A 16,159-nucleotide genomic window follows, 5' to 3' on the forward strand; every position below is an offset into this window, starting at 1 on the left:
CTGTGCTATCAAAATGACGCTAACCATGTGGGTGGCTCCGTACATTTTACTTATTCCTCAAACGTAAAATTAAGAGAGTGAGTTGGTTTTCTTATTTTATGTCATTGAAACATACAATTTTTCAAGTAGGTCTTGCATCCATGTTTTGCTTTCTGAGAATTTGGGATTTGCTTGCTTCTAAAGCATTTTACTCTTATATTTATCTTAAAACATCTAATGTGTTAATGAATTTTTAAACTCAAATTAAAAAAAAAATGAGACATTAAGCATTGACAAGGTTTATTATGTTGGGAGGATGTATTTGATCACATGCTCTGAGCTAACTTATAGTATGGTGGGATTAAGTATGATCAATTCTTTAGCACGGAAATGCAAGCAGTAGAGTTTAACCCGTTCTAACTTTCTTACAAAAAGTTTGCACTTTTTTTTTTCTTCAGGTTGTACTGCCGGAGGGATCCAAAAACCCATCTGCTGTACTTCCCTTTGGAGCAGATCGATATTTAGAGGTAATTTTTATCGGTTTAATGATTATCATATGAATTATAAGCAAAATCCACTTATATAATTCACACAGTGCAACGTATGGTATGTTTCCCTAGTATATGTAAACACCTAATCTAGCTTTTAACTGTAAAGATTCAGCATGACTTGTGATTGCTTAGTATTTTGGTAATCCTGTGGTCTACTCAGATGGAGTAAAACTCTCCATACCCCAAAGAAAATTAATAAAATTTTCCCAAATGAGCCATCTGTGAACAAAAAAATTCAAAGCTTTCTTCCACAAGCCCTGCTGGATGAAAGCAAAGAATAATGGTGAATGACCCTATTTTATTCTGAGATGTATGTAGAATCTTGAAGAAGAGTTTTTTAGAAATAGCATAAACTGTGTTTATTCTTCTTTGGCGATCATTTTTTGTACATTTAAGCAGTTTCCAAGCTGTGATAACTATCCTAATTGCTATGAGAATAGTTATCTCGAAACGTAACTCAACTTTGTAACCTTTTTTTTTTTTCAAGTGTACTGCAAGTGTACTGTTTAAAATTTGGTTGGTCTGAAAAAAAAAAAAAATCCTTTAGTAATTCCATATAAAAAAAAGAAGGCAGTTGAAAGTTGCTAGGAAAAGCTCTCAAATATCTAAACCCACTGAAATATTGATTTCACATTTCCCTTCAAAATTTGGTCTGAATATCGCGGAAATAACTAGCGCAACCCTTCAAACATTAGTTTTTGGTCTCACGCTTGATGTAGATTTATGTCAATATTTGAATGCAGACCTTCGAAAACATCTTATTGCTAGGATATCTTAACTTTTAGGGAAATTTACAAACATACCACAATTCTTATGTATTTACACATCTAACACCAAAGTTTGAGATTTGCGTTTATACGTCTTGGTGACATGAATCTATGCATGAGAAGGTGTATTACCCATTTAAAAAGAGTGTGATAGTGATATTTTTGATATGGTGTTCAAGATTTAAGTGGTGTGCAGGTAAATATGTATGTGTAGGTGTTAGATATGTAAATACATAAGAATTGAGTGGTATGTATGCCCTCTAAATGCTGTTTTACCACTTTAGCCATTGCTTTATGTGTATATTTAAATGATGTTTTAGTACATCTTATTGAATGCATTAATATCTCATCAGGATAAAGTTTTTTTTAGAACTGAATGAAAATATGACACTAAATAGGACACAATGGAGAAAAATGATTCATGCAGCCAACCCCATGTAGTGGGATTAAGGCTTTGTTATTGCTGTTGTTGATAAAGTATTTATTTATTTATTTATTTTTATTTTTGTGATAGCAACATTTTGATTGGAAACAACTCTTTAATTTTCTTATGGAATTATGTTATGCCTGAAACTGAACCAGTCCATCCAAGACCGGTCAAAGGCCATCAATACGGCCCACAACAAAAGGAAGTGGGTTGATTCCTTTAACGCGAAGCAGCCGAGCGCTGATTCCTTTCACGCAAAGCAGTCGAGCGGCAATTTACCGCAGAAGAGGAAAGTTGGGTGCAAGTGGGGTCCACGAGGGGCTTAATTGCATACACAAGGAGGAGAAATTAAAGGATTTTGGACGAAAAGTTGGAAAGGAAAGTTTTTGAAATGCTGTGAGAGAATTCTACTAAGGGGAGTAACCTAGGGTTTGTTTTATTCATGCATATTTTGTTGTGGCTGCTGTTTTCTTTTTCTTGTTGTGTTTCTATTGACGTCTAGGGTGTGGGAGAGAAGATCTACCTCTCGAATAGTAGATCAATCTTGTATCTTGCTCGTTTTTCTTTGATTTTTGTAAGAGCAACCCCTATTTGTGTTTCTTCACCTTTCTATTATCAATTCTTTGTGGTTTGTTCGCTGATTTTGATGTCGAGGCGTACCAAATTGGTATCAGAGCCTAGATCTTGGCGAGATGGCGACAAAGAAAGTGGATGTGCTAGAATGAGAGGTAGGGTAAATCAAATCGGGGATGCAAGAAAGGTTCGCCACCATGTAGGATAAATTTTCTTCCATTAAAATTCGAATGAATGATGGATTCAAGAGCATAGGAGAAATGCGGTAGATGATGAAAAAACTCATGGAGATGCAATCCAAGGCCGTGTCGACCGCTCCAGTTGCAAAACCCTAACCAAGGGGTGATTAGGGAATCCTTGCCCAGGTTAAAAGCGAAGGAGATTAAGCGAGAAGACAACGAAGAAAACATCATCTACCTATAAGAGCATCCCTCTAGGACTCTGAGAGGAGGGGGAGTGGAGACTTCCGATGGAGGGGGATGGGCCGAAAATTGGAGAGATGGTGTAAGGGGCATGATGGAGTCATCCACCCCTTAATACCACGAGGATTGAGGGAAATGATGGAGCTCACTCAGATAATGGAGTATAAGAAATAGGTGAAGAAGACCGACAAAGGCGGTAACACTGGAGGATTCTACAAGGGCACTTTGATAGCCACGACACCGAGGGCTCAAACAGTGTCATTGTAGAAAGAGACGCTGAAGGAGAAGAATACAGGACCCCGTCCCGTGGGTAGTTTCAAGCATCTCACAGATGCAGAAGTGCAGGATAAAATAACAAAATTATTGTATCATCGTTGTGAAGAGAAATACGCCTCAGACACCATTGCAAGGAGTGTGCGTTTAGGCTTTTTTAGTTTAGGAGGAAGATACAAAAAGTGTGGACTCAGAAGAGGAAGCAGTGGAGGAGCATCTGCATTTGAATGTGATGGAGGTGTCCCTTAATTCGGTGGTGGGATTTACCCCGAATCACACTATGAATGTGAGAGCATGGATTGAGGAACAAATGATTGTGATATTGGTGGATAGTGAAGCTACACATAAGTTTATCTCAAATCAAGTTGTGGAGAAGGTTAAAGCTGGTGACTACAGGGAGCTTTGGTGTCATGATGGGGACAGAGAAGGTGGAGAAAAGTCGGGGAATTTAAAAGTTGGTTCTGACACTACATGACCTGCAGGTGGTGGAAAACTTCTTTTAGATTTGGGCAGCACAGATGTGATTCTTGGGATGAAGTAGATGCGAACATTGGGAGAGATGAATGTGGATTGGAAGTCCTTGATAGTGGATTTCCAAGTGGAGGGTAGGAAGGTGGTCTTGAGAGGAGATGCTAGTTAATGCAAAACCATGGTGTCGCTCAAAATCGTGCTCAAGCCGATTCGGGGAGCATGACTGGGTTATTTGGTAGAGCAGTAGAGCATTGAGGAGATTCGAGATTCAGAGTTGACAGAGTTTCCGGAAGGCGTCCAACAACTCCTACAACAGTTTAAGGATGTCTTTCAACTGCCAAGCGGATCGCCTCCTCCAAGGGAGCACAAGCATGCTATTAGATTGAAGGAGGGTGTTTCTTCCATCAACGTCAGATAATACAGGTTCCCCTAGATTCAGAAGAATAGATAAGAGAAGTTGATCCGAGAGATGCTCGAGGTTGGGATTATCAGGACTAGTGTGAAAACTTTTTTCCAGTTTCGTCTTATTGGTGAAGAAAAAAATGGTAGTTGGAGATTTTTCATGCACTGTCGGGCTTTGAACAAGGGAACGACGCTGGATAAGTTTTCTATTCTTGTTATTGATGAGTTACTGGATGAGCATTATGTGGCAGTTATGTTTTCAAAAATTGATCTTTAGTCATGGTACAACCAGATTAGGATAAATCCGACAGATGTGCACAAGACAACATTCATGACATATGAAGGTTATTATGAGTTCTTAGTGATGTCGTTTGACCTCACAAACGCCTTAACAATATTTTAATCTCTTGTGATTAGGGTTTTCCAACCTTATCTTCGAAAATTTGTCATGGGTTTCTTTGATGATATTCTGATCTACAGTCGTACAGAGACAGAGCATGTGGGACACCTAATAACAGTCCTATAGATATTGAGGGAGCACCAATTGTATGCTAACTTGAAGAAATGTTCATTTGCACATTTAGAGGTGGAGTACCTATGACATGTGGTGACTAGAATTGGGGTAGCAATGGATCGGTCCAAGATCGAGACTATGGTTGATTGATCCTTACCAAGAAATTTGATGGAGTTGAGAGGATTCTTGGGAGTATAAGCTACTACCGGAGATTCGTGGGAGGATATGACATGATAGCCTGGTCGTTGACGAAACAGTTGAAGAAAGACATTTCAAATGGGGGAAGCAACAACACAAGCAATTGAACATCTGAAGTGGGTCATGACTAGTGTACCAATATTAGTACTTTCAGATTTCAGTAAACCATTTGTGGTGGAGATGGATGCTTCAGCGTACTGATTGGGAGTTGTGCTCATGCAGAATCAGCGGCTGACTGCCTATTTCAGCTAGGTTCTTACGGCCAGAGCGAAGCTAAAACCAGTATATGAACGAAAATTAATGACAATTGTCTTGGCCATTCAGAAGTGGTTGTTCTACTTGTTGGGACAATATTTTTTGGTTAGGATAGATCAGAGGAGCTTAAAGTATCTTCTGGAGTAGTGAATGGTGACGCAGGAGCATCAGAGATGACTATCCAAGCTACTAGGATATGATTTCAAGATTCAGTACCGGTGAGAATTGAAGAACAAGACAGCTAATGCACTGTCGAGAAGGGGGGAAGCCCAAATTTATGGTCTTATCGGCACCCTTGGTCCTAGATTGGGAAGCCTTGAGGCAGGAAAATGAATCAGATGAGGAACTAAGGAAGATAAGAGCCGAGTTGCTACAGGATCCGAACAATCATCTAGCATATGCATTGAGAGGACAACTGCTCCACCAGGGGCGATTTGTGCTACCCAAGTCGTCGACATATATTCTCAATTATTACAAGAGTTTCATGGTAGTGCGATCAGGGAATACTCAGGGGTGCAAAAAACCTACAATCATCTGACAACAGATGTATTGGGTGGAGATATGCAGAGGCGTGGAGGACATGGTGGCAAAATGTGATCACGGTACCAAGAGGGTTTCTACAACTATAATATATTGATTATTTCATATTATGATATTATAAACATTTATAATGAAATGACTCAACTATAATGCATCAATTATTTCATATTATGAGGTTATAAACATTCGCAATGAAATGACCCATAAAATTTAATAATTGAATAATCAATTGCATTAATAAAGCATAATTAACAATCCGCAAAACTGCTTTAGAAGAGATCAAAATGATACTATAATTTAAGAGCTCGAGGAAAAGGGCAACGGTCTCCTCCGCTGCCGCTTGACACGCCATCTTACTAGAGTCATCAGCTTGCATGGAGAGCGGCGACGGATGTGAGAATTGCTACTTGGGACCGCAACTCATTGGTAAAAGAGGTGATGGGAAAGGAGAGAGAATCTGAATACCGGTGAAGGAGCCTACATGTTTCCTCTGTTTCTTGTCCTTCCCAAGTGAAGTGGGGACATATGACTTCTGAAGACGGTAGAAGTCGAATTGGAGGAGAACAATGGGTTGTTCGCAGGTGAGTTCGATCCTTGCCATCTCAAATAGCTATTGAGGTTATAGTGTAATAAAATTAGGGCTAATGATGTCTTCTATAATACATAAGTTATAGGTAATAATGTTAAAAAACACATTTTTTATTCATATGGTAATATTTGCTTTAGCAATCATCACTTTATATTGTTGTTTATTCAAAAATTATTTTTAAATGAGCTTTTTTGGAAGAAAAAGCTCCCTAGACAAGGCCTTTGTACACCGCGATCTCATATGTTTTCCCAGCTAGCTCGGTTTCGAGCAAAAGTGGGGCTAAAGGAGGCAACCACGACACCCATAACACGTGAATGATCAGGCTGATTTTGACGACTATTTCTGGCTCTAATACCATGTAAGATTTAGGAGGGGAAAAATAATTATTTCTCTTTAATTTCATAAAAAAATAATTGCAAGATAAATAGAGGGGTATGACTCCCGCATTAGGAAAGTAAAAATTGCAGCCATAACTCATAATAAAAGAAGAAAACTGGAACTTATGTCATGCCAATAATTCTACACCTTAAAAATAGAAAATACTAATAATAAAAGATATTAAAAATAAAATCTTCTTAAAAAATCCAACAGTTACAATTTCTGATTCCCAAAGTGTTCATTGTTCTAAATCAAAACTAATGTGATATGTTTAATTATTTTGGTGAGGCGTTGCTGCTAATCTACAGGGACTGATATTAAATTTAAAATTAGAGAACGATATCTACCATTTAGTGAATATAGTGACAAAATAGTATACTTTTATGTTTTTTATATAAATTCCAAATATGATGATTATGATGTTTTGGAATATAGAATAAGGCTAAAGCTCTTTTAACTGAATACTATTTTCCTCTAGACTCTTATTTTATGTTTCCATTACTAGTTTTATTAAATGTCTAAGTTGAGAAATTAGAGATGATTTAACTGTAATTGTTCAAGAACAACACATGACGCTATGTCCGTAGTTTTATATATCAGGGAATGTTATAACTATTCTTTTATTAAGACCGCTGCATCATTGGTTAATATTTCTAAAGAAAAATCTTAATGCACGTTCTCTGCTGTAACCTAGATATTTTATCCCACACATAGTTTGGTTCAATTTCAACCTTTTAATTCTCTTTACTTTGGAAGATAACAAGTTTTTTACCCTTTTAAGTTATTTAATCATAGAACACTTATTTCTTTTGATTACTTTTCTCATGCTTGTGATGTGATCAGACATCAAAATCGGCACGTTTTTTCATTAAAAATAGGGCAAATACAAATTTTATTTCTCGAACATCAAATCAAAGTAATATAACACTAATAACTCACACGCACAAAAGATAAGCACCTACAATTTGAGAGGTAGGAAATCTCTCCCAAACCCTAAACCTGAGATAGAAGACTCAATTTCATGCATAAACCTAACCCTAATATATTAGGCCTATTTATAACCAACAATAATAATAATAAAAGACTAAATTTCCCTTAGGTGTACAAAAGATCAAAATTGCCTTTAGGCCAAGCACCGGCGGAATAGCTTGCAATAAACTACTTCTATGGTTTGGCCAAACTTTATCATGGAATCATTTTATAATCTCTGCATGAATACTTTTCATCCCCTATTTTTAAATGGTGGAAAATTGTGAATTGTACTTTAGCAGTCTCACTTTGGGAAGTAACCAAATGCTATTTTCCTTCTATAAAGTTGAGCTTCTACTTTCATATGTTATTTTCAAATTAATTTATATTCCTTCCATCATATTTTTATCTTCTATTTACCATGCCATACCCACCATTAATCATTTCATTACTCATCGTATTAAAACCTATGCATCAATTCAACTCACCATTTATAAATACTTTATTCTTCTCTTTTTTATCTTCTATGATCCATTCTAGTTAAATTTTTGCCATCTTTATTAGTAATTTACTTAGCAAAAGCCACTTTATTGTTAATCCTATGCTACTCAATAATTACATCTTTCATCTCTATTTGGTATTATTCTTTTATTTATGACCATCTATTATATAGCTTTATTCCTCAAAATTTAGTATATTATTTTTTATTTATTTATTTTATGGACCCATATTTGGTCCTTTAATGCTTCAAGTAACTTGCTATGCTTCTTGCAGAAAACTTACTCGTACCTTGATGTTGTTGGGAGGACTACAGTGGTCATCAAGAAGAAGAATGTAGTTCCAGAGCACAACGTTCCTTTCCAGGTAATATTCTCATTAGTTGTAGTCATGCCAGTGTTTTTCATTCTTATACTGAAAGTTTTGCATCTAACTTGGGTGCACTATTTCATGATCATTAAATACAGTTTTCATAGATAAAAAATTGTTAGGAACATTTACGTACATACCACTCAATTTCTATGAATTTACATATCTAACATCTAAACTTCAATTTTTACTTATGTTGTACCTTACCTATGCATGAAAAGGCACAACAGTGGTATTTTTTTATGTGGTAAGAAAGATTTAGGGGGTATAAATGTAAAAACTAAAATTTAGGTGTTGGATATGTAAGTACATAAGAATTAGGTGGTATGTATGTAAATGTCCCAAATTGTTAATCTTACATCTTTTGATACAACATTTCAGATCGAGTAATGCTGCTGCACCCATCGATATTTTTGTCTTGGTGATATAATTGACCCAATTTTCCATTTATGTAATTTGGGCATTATGGTTAGAAAAATGAAAAAAAGAAACAAAAATAAGAGAAAGGGCCATGAAAATAAATTCTAAATTAGGGCATTTATATACATAGCACGCAGTTCTTGTGTATGTGCATATAGGACGCCTAAACTTTCATATTTACACATAGCACTCAAATCTTAAATATCCCGTCAAAAATAGCACTATTATCACTTTTTAAAAGTGAAATACACATTTTCATGCATATGTTTTAAGCATCGAAGTACTATGTAGGTAAATATAAAAGCTTAGGTGCGAGATAGATAAATATATAAGAATTTTGTGCTCAATATTTAAATTTCTCATCTAACTTTGGTTAGGGTAGATTTTATTGTCATTGGATTTATATTTTTGGATTTGATCTGAATGTGTACAATATAAGTTTTGATTTATTAATTATCTATTATACTTATTTCTGAACAAATCAAATGTCAATAAAATCTTTTCTGATCAAAATTGTGTTGGAATATATTGACTCAACTTTCTAAATTAAATTTTCAACATCTCTTAGGGTCCGTTTGGGGCGGCTTATTTGGTGAGGTGGCGTTTTGAAAACACATCTGATCTGTTTGGGTAAACTGCGTTTTGACAGCTTATGTATTTTCAAAACGCTGAAAACAGTGTTTTCACACCGCACTTATTTAGGTGTGATGACAGTTTTCTGACAGCGGTTTGACTTTTCCAAAAAAATAAAAATTTGTAGTAGTCACCGCACCTAGCTTATCAGTAGATTATTTTTAATCAGCTTAACAACAGATTATTTAATAAGCTGCAGCTGCCCAAACAGACCCTTAATCTTCTGCACTTCTTTTCATCATTTATGCTATATTTGGTTTGAAGATGTTGGAGAAAATATAAATATATTTTAATTCAAAAATTTTAAGGGGTTTTGGTTCCATTTAGATTATTAGGTAATGGGATTTATCTAGGGAATATGGACAGCCATTTTTCATTTTACTTTTCTCCACCAAACCTTATTAAAAAAATAAAATAAAAAAACTTAGGGTTAATTACATACACCTGTCAAAATATTGCTATTTACAAAACTAACACCCTGGTGATTTTTTTGGATTGTCAAACTGATACATTTAAGTGTGTCATGAAAAATTCATTGATAATTTGATAAAATATGGGTTGGGGTTTTATCTTGAATTTGAGAAATGGATGAAAGAGAGTGCTAGATTTGTAAATAGCAATGTTTTGATTTTGAGTGCTCTGTATGTAATTGCCCCAAACAAAGATAAATAATTATCAGTTTTTGCTAAAAACTAAAAAGACCCGCATGTTCTCATCAATCAACAAGTATAAAAAAGGCTTTTTTCTCACTCTCTCTTCTACCATATAAGTGAGTGAAAACTAATTGGAATATTTACATACATACCACTCAATTCTTTTGTATTTACATATTTAACACCTAAACTTCAATTTTTACATAAATACATACATGCCACCTTACCAAAACACGAAAAGGTGTATTTTACTTTTTTTAAACTTAAAATGATGGTTTTTTTTTGATGTGATGTGAAAGATTTAGGTGATAGATATGTAAATACATAGGAATTGGGTGACATGTATGCAAATGCCCTCAAAACTAATTTCAATACAATTCTTTTGCTATTTCAGCTTTTATTTCCTCTGCTGCAATTCCTTCATATTCTTCAAATAATCTTGTGCGTGGCTTTGCTGTCTTTCAGGTCTATTACAATTTCAACCCAATATTTATGCTTGCGGAGCCATTGATGCTGGTAACTGCAATTTTCCTTTTCTTCAGTGCCTGTATTGCATATTTGCGCATGGATCTGTCCTTTGCAAAGCCATGAAGAATTGCAAGAATTTGCCTCTAGGGAATCAGGAATGTACGGATTTATGCAAGAACATGTCATTATGGCACAAATTTTGGATTAGATTGCTTATTGTTTTTAAATTTTGGACTTCTAACGTTTTTGTTCTTTCTTGTTTGTTTTTATGACAGGCATTTACATACATACGAACTAATTCTTTGGTATTTACATACCTAACACCAAAATTTAGACGTTAGATATGTAAATATATAGGAATTGAGTAGTATTTATGTAAATCTTCTTATTTTAGAATGAATTAAGATCTTATAATGAAGGATTCCAATCCAAGTAATGATTGGATTTGAAGACAAAAAAATATGGGTTTAGTTTAAGCTTTTGTAGGATTTGAATCAATTATCAATGAATGCTTCAAAGAGAAGAATTTTTTGATTTTGCGAGAGTTGTTGTTTTTGCCAACTTGAAATGCTTCAAATCTAACTTGTATATAAATGCTTCAAATCTAACTTGTATATCTATATATATATATATCTATCTATATAAATGCTTCAAATCTAACTTGTATATAAATGCTTCAAATCTAACTTGTATATCTCATGGGCTCATATAAATCGAAGAATACTTGAGAAGGGAGATGAAAAGGAATGTTTATGTGCTCTCCAAGGCTTAGTTATTGGTTCCTTACGAGAGAGATGGAAGGGGAAGGTATTGTTTCAGAGGTTTGTTCGTGTTCCCTTTGAATGTATAGCTCATTTATTTGTATGACTCATATGTGGCTTTCTATCCTTGAGGAACTATATGGAGAGGAGAAATAGAATTTGTTTAGTATGAAGCTTGTACATTATGCTCAAATTGAATAATGTTGATGTGGGGGTCAGGCTGCCGTAAATGGACATATGTCTATTATTTAATGATAATCTTCACTTCGATCGTTAGCTAATATCGAGGGAGACCTTTTGAAGGATCAATAGATCATCTTGACAAATCACTTCAAAAGCTATTACGTGATAGCTAGCAAATCGGCATGTCATTTCAGCATGTGGTGATTGTGTCTTTGGAGGAGATGGTCTTTCTAGGCTCATTAGGTCTGTTGACATATTCTTGGCCCATGAAAGCCATTTTTTGGTGTGCATATATATATATATATATATATATATATATATGCACACAAAAAAACGGCTTATTGGTGCGGCCTCTGACATAAGTCTCTCGGGTCAGGGGTACGAATACCGTGGCGCGGACTCTTCAAATCAGAATTAAGCACGAATCGATATTTGGTGTCCACTGGAGCAAATATTGATTTCCTTATATATATATAAAGAATGAATGAGTGATCAACATCTTCATGAAATGCATGTTTAATTCAAAATAGCATTCTTTCTTTGTCAATTTGCTATCCATCTTGGTTAATCAAATAAAAAATCTGTTGCCGATAGATTTGATGATGATCATGATAATGATTCTATTGCTAGCTGTGTACAACAAAGTAGTTTTTTTTTTTTAAATATTATTATTAGATTTATTTTTAATTTTAAAATGATATAGCATACAAAAATGATGTTTTAAAATAAGATGTTTCCATTAGTTTTACATATAATTTAAAGTAAAATAAATTTAAGTGTGGGTTTGTCTGTGAATTATATAGCTTTGCACTTGATGGAAATAGCACAACTATCCGGTGGAAAGGAAATAATTAAATCGAATTTGTATAGCTAGTAGAGCATCCCTTTACGAGGTGGCATGTGGATGCTATAGTTTCCTTTTGTTTCGGGCAACAGCTAATTCATGGCTGGGACTCTTCAGCCGCCAGCTTAATCAATCTTCTTTACCTACTCTCTCTCTCTCTCTCTCTCTCTCTCTCTCTCTCTCTCTCTCTCTCTCTCTACACACATACATACATACATATATATGTGTGTATACATATGAATATACATATGTATGTATAGATACATGCACATACATAGACACCCACACACAAATAACACAAATAACAACCCTACTCTCATCGTATCCATCACAATCAAATAACATAAATCATGTGTTTGTTGTTAATCTCTTATTATTATTGATGTGTGCTAGAAAATTCACAGCGGTAGAGTAATGAATTATCGTCTTAGCATCGCGCGATGATTCAACACACACTCGGATAAAAGTGAAACAATCTGTGATGTCATCAGAAGTTTTTACGTGGATAACCAGTAAAGAGAAAAAATCACGGGGTCTGGTCCAGTTATAAAAAATTATTATAGGATGATGATTACTAGGGCTGTCAAAAAAGCTCGTTGTTCGCGAACAATTTTTGTTCGGTTCGTCAATGAGCTTGTGTTTGATTTGTTCGATAAGTAGACGAGAAGAACATGAACAAATTTTTTTCATCCGGTTAGTTAAATGAACCAAACACAAACATTGATGCGTTCGTTCGTGTTTGAATCATTATTGTTCGAAATATTAAATAATTTAAAATAGTTATTTATAAAGAAATTATGATATTAAAAAAAATTAAATTTTATAAATTATAATATATAATAAAATAATAATTATTATATATTAATATACTATATTAGTAATATACTGATATAAATATTGTATATTTATATAAGATAAGTTATATAAATAATATAATATATTATTTATATATATTAATATTAGAGATGTCAAACTGGCTCGTCGTTCGCGAGCAGCACAAACAGCTCGTTTTATATTCGTGTTCGACTTATTCCTTAAGAAACGAACACGAACAGTGACTTCACGATAAATTTTAAACATGAGCTTACTTCAAACAAATTAAATTTCAAACGAACCGAACACGAACACAAGCTCTGTTCGTTCGTGTTCGGTTCGTTTACACCCCTAATAATTACAAATGCCCATTGCCCCACTGTCGGGAAAGAGGATTTTCCAAGTTACAACGTCAACTGGTAACGTCTGGTCAGCGGTGGTCGACAGTGTCAATGACAGTCGATGATGGTCGACGAAGGTCAGTGATGATCGGTGGTGGTCGACGACGGTTGGTGGTGGTTGAGGAAGGTCGACGGTGGTCGCCAACGGTCAGTGGTAGTCGACGACAATTGACGATGCCAAGGGTGATGTTGGACTTGAGCTCCTTCTCAAAGCCTCAAATTCTCTCTCAAGACTTCTCTCTCATTTGAGTGGTTGGGCTCTATTTATAGTTTTTTGGGTGTAAATTAATACAAAAATATAAAGTATTTTGATCGGACGGTCCGGAGAACTTCCCTCGTTCGGATGTCATTTGATGGACAATTTGGTGCCTTAACAATGTTGGAATTGAGTAATCTTGGACTTGCTGGATTCATCTCACTGAATTCGACATCCGTTTGATCTTTCAAATGTGTCGGAAATCTTTCAAGTATGATTTAATCACTTGATCTTGGCTTGATTTGACTCAGACTGGACTAACTTTGATATCATCAGATCCGTATCATCGAGCCGGTCAGTTTGACTATAGTTTGCTGAAATCAAATCAGAGCTCTGAATGATTTTTATCAAGATTTGAATATTTCTTACTAAAAAATATCATCTCGAGATTCATGTCGGATGATGAAAATTTGTTAGTGGTGTATCAACTATTTAGTTTTACATGTTATTTCTTAGTTTCATTTAAAATTAGAACTCTAAGTGGTGAGATTCATCTCGATTCATTCATTCCTATGAGAGTATGTTGTATGGTTTGGATGAATCGGTTCGCAATGATCTTAATATTGTTCGATCTTTTTGTGTATGTGATTCAGGGAAAAATCAAAACGATTCAAAAATTAAAAATTCAAATGCTAAATTTTATAGAATAGAAATATTAAATTATTATTTTAAAATCGATACGATTCAACCAAATGAGCTTGGTTCGATTGGGTTTTTGATTTTTGACTAACTAATGAGCACGATTAGGTGAAAGAGGCTTTTCATGCATAGGAAAAAAATTTTCTTCTTTGAGACGTATTCGCATTGATTTTATCAACTAAATATCTCCTGTTGATTGAGGGTCAAGCTGAACAGGTATGGGCGGGTGGGCAAGGATTTAAATATTTAATTAATATAATAATTGTAATAATTACAACATCGATGATCATATATATATATATATATATTTGACTTCATGTTTGATGGCTTTTAAGCGATCAGAGGAGAAGTTGTGCTTCTTTTGGACGACCGGTTTAAAGGTCAGATCAACATTTAAAGAGTGCATTATTTATGGGTCGACTACAAGCATGTTGGTCGGGGTCCATGTAAAAATATCTTGGTCATTTGGAGAAGATCAATATATTTTGAACTTTGCTCATTAGAAAGTGTGGAACCAAGCTGCACTGTTCGTTTGGGGTGCTCATCAAAGAGTAGGATGTGGACCAATGCTTCAACGGGAAAAGCCTGTTGAGATACACTCTCATCATAAAAGATCAAAGTTCTCAACACTAAGTGTCGCCGATGGGTGTGGTCGGGCTTGCTCTAGATAACATGATTGTGCTATCTGCTGATCTCCTCGTACAACGACATCCCTGCTGGAGTTGGGAACTTGAGTTTCAGGTGTGCCACAGAAGTCGCAATGTTAAAGATGGATTGCAGGGACCTCCCGAAGATGTCATTATATGTTGTTTCTGACTTGACGACGATGAACTGTATTGAGTGCGTCTTATGTCGACAAAAATCTCTTATAACAATGGGGAGAATTATCATTCCTTCAACCCTTACCAGTCGATTGTCAAAACTAAACAATGGATCTAAAGAGGGTTGAAGCCTTTCCCTTATCAATCCCAAGCTAAGGAAGTGGAGTAGAACAACACGTCGCAGAGCTATCATTCTCGATCAGGAACCTTTTCATGTTGTAGCAATGATCGTCAATTCTTGCACTAATAACAGGAGGATCTTAGCGAGGGACTTGGAAATCATCGAAAGTGATATGCTTGAAGCATAGTTTCTTCTGCATCGGTTCTCTACGTGTAGTGATAAGTACTTGATCGGTCAACAACTGGCCTCCAGCAATTGTCTGAATTTCTCCCCTCCATTTAGTGATTCTCACGTTGTTGCTTTTGTGTCTGTAGCCCCCCCAGTGGGAGCGTTATCGATACTCACTAGTTTGCTATGAACAAATCAGCTAAGATATGCCTGCTGAACAATCTCTTCCATGAGTTGCTTACATGTATCATTGGCGTGACCACGACTCTGATGACAATGATAGTATTGTTCCTAATTTCTTGAGTTAGGTTACAAGGGGTGAGGAAACTTAGCAGTTTCCTCGTCATTGATAACCATCAGGATATTAACACACGATGTGTTGAACATTGTATATTCTTTCTTGGGTCGATCTTTGCTTCGCTAGTTTTTAGGTATGGGAGGAAGGTCGTGATTCCCCTATGTTTGGACTTTCTCCAATGCGAGGATTGATTATTGAGTCCGGTGTTATGTTCGCTCTTTCCTCCAAATTGCTCAAATTGCTTCTTATGCACAATGATGGCATCGTCTGTGAAGATTTAGGCATCAATAAGAAGGACAAAGTCGATATAAGAGTGAATTGTCTCCCGCATTAGTGGCGAGTAGAAAGGTCCTAGGTGGAGCACACCAAGGAAGACTCATTTTAACAACTTTGGATCCTCTGCTGGAATCTTACAAGCTTCAACAGAGAACCTGTAGAAGTAGTCATTGAGTGACTCTCATTCACTTTGGAGAATTCCTGAGATATGGGATGAATCCTTGATGAT

The 16,159-nt window shown here is 35.5% G+C and overlaps 1 protein-coding gene across 1 annotated transcript in view; it reads left to right on the top strand.

The window, feature by feature from the left end:
- The window catches only part of LOC110026631 (dolichyl-diphosphooligosaccharide--protein glycosyltransferase subunit 1B), a 30,881-nt gene extending 20,305 nt beyond the window's left edge, over positions 1 to 10,576 (top strand). Inside the window, exons 6-8 of the mRNA XM_020727641.1 lie at positions 438 to 506; positions 8,083 to 8,172; positions 10,347 to 10,576. Of these exons, the coding sequence (XP_020583300.1) occupies positions 438 to 506; positions 8,083 to 8,172; positions 10,347 to 10,472 (285 nt within the window). The 3' untranslated portion in view covers positions 10,473 to 10,576. The remainder of the gene's footprint in view (positions 1 to 437; positions 507 to 8,082; positions 8,173 to 10,346) is intronic.
- Positions 10,577 to 16,159: the final 5,583 nt, after the last annotated feature.

Source organism: Phalaenopsis equestris, unplaced genomic scaffold (assembly GCF_001263595.1).
Source record: "Phalaenopsis equestris unplaced genomic scaffold, ASM126359v1 Scaffold000002, whole genome shotgun sequence".
Classification (NCBI taxonomy): Eukaryota; Viridiplantae; Streptophyta; class Magnoliopsida; order Asparagales; family Orchidaceae; genus Phalaenopsis; species Phalaenopsis equestris.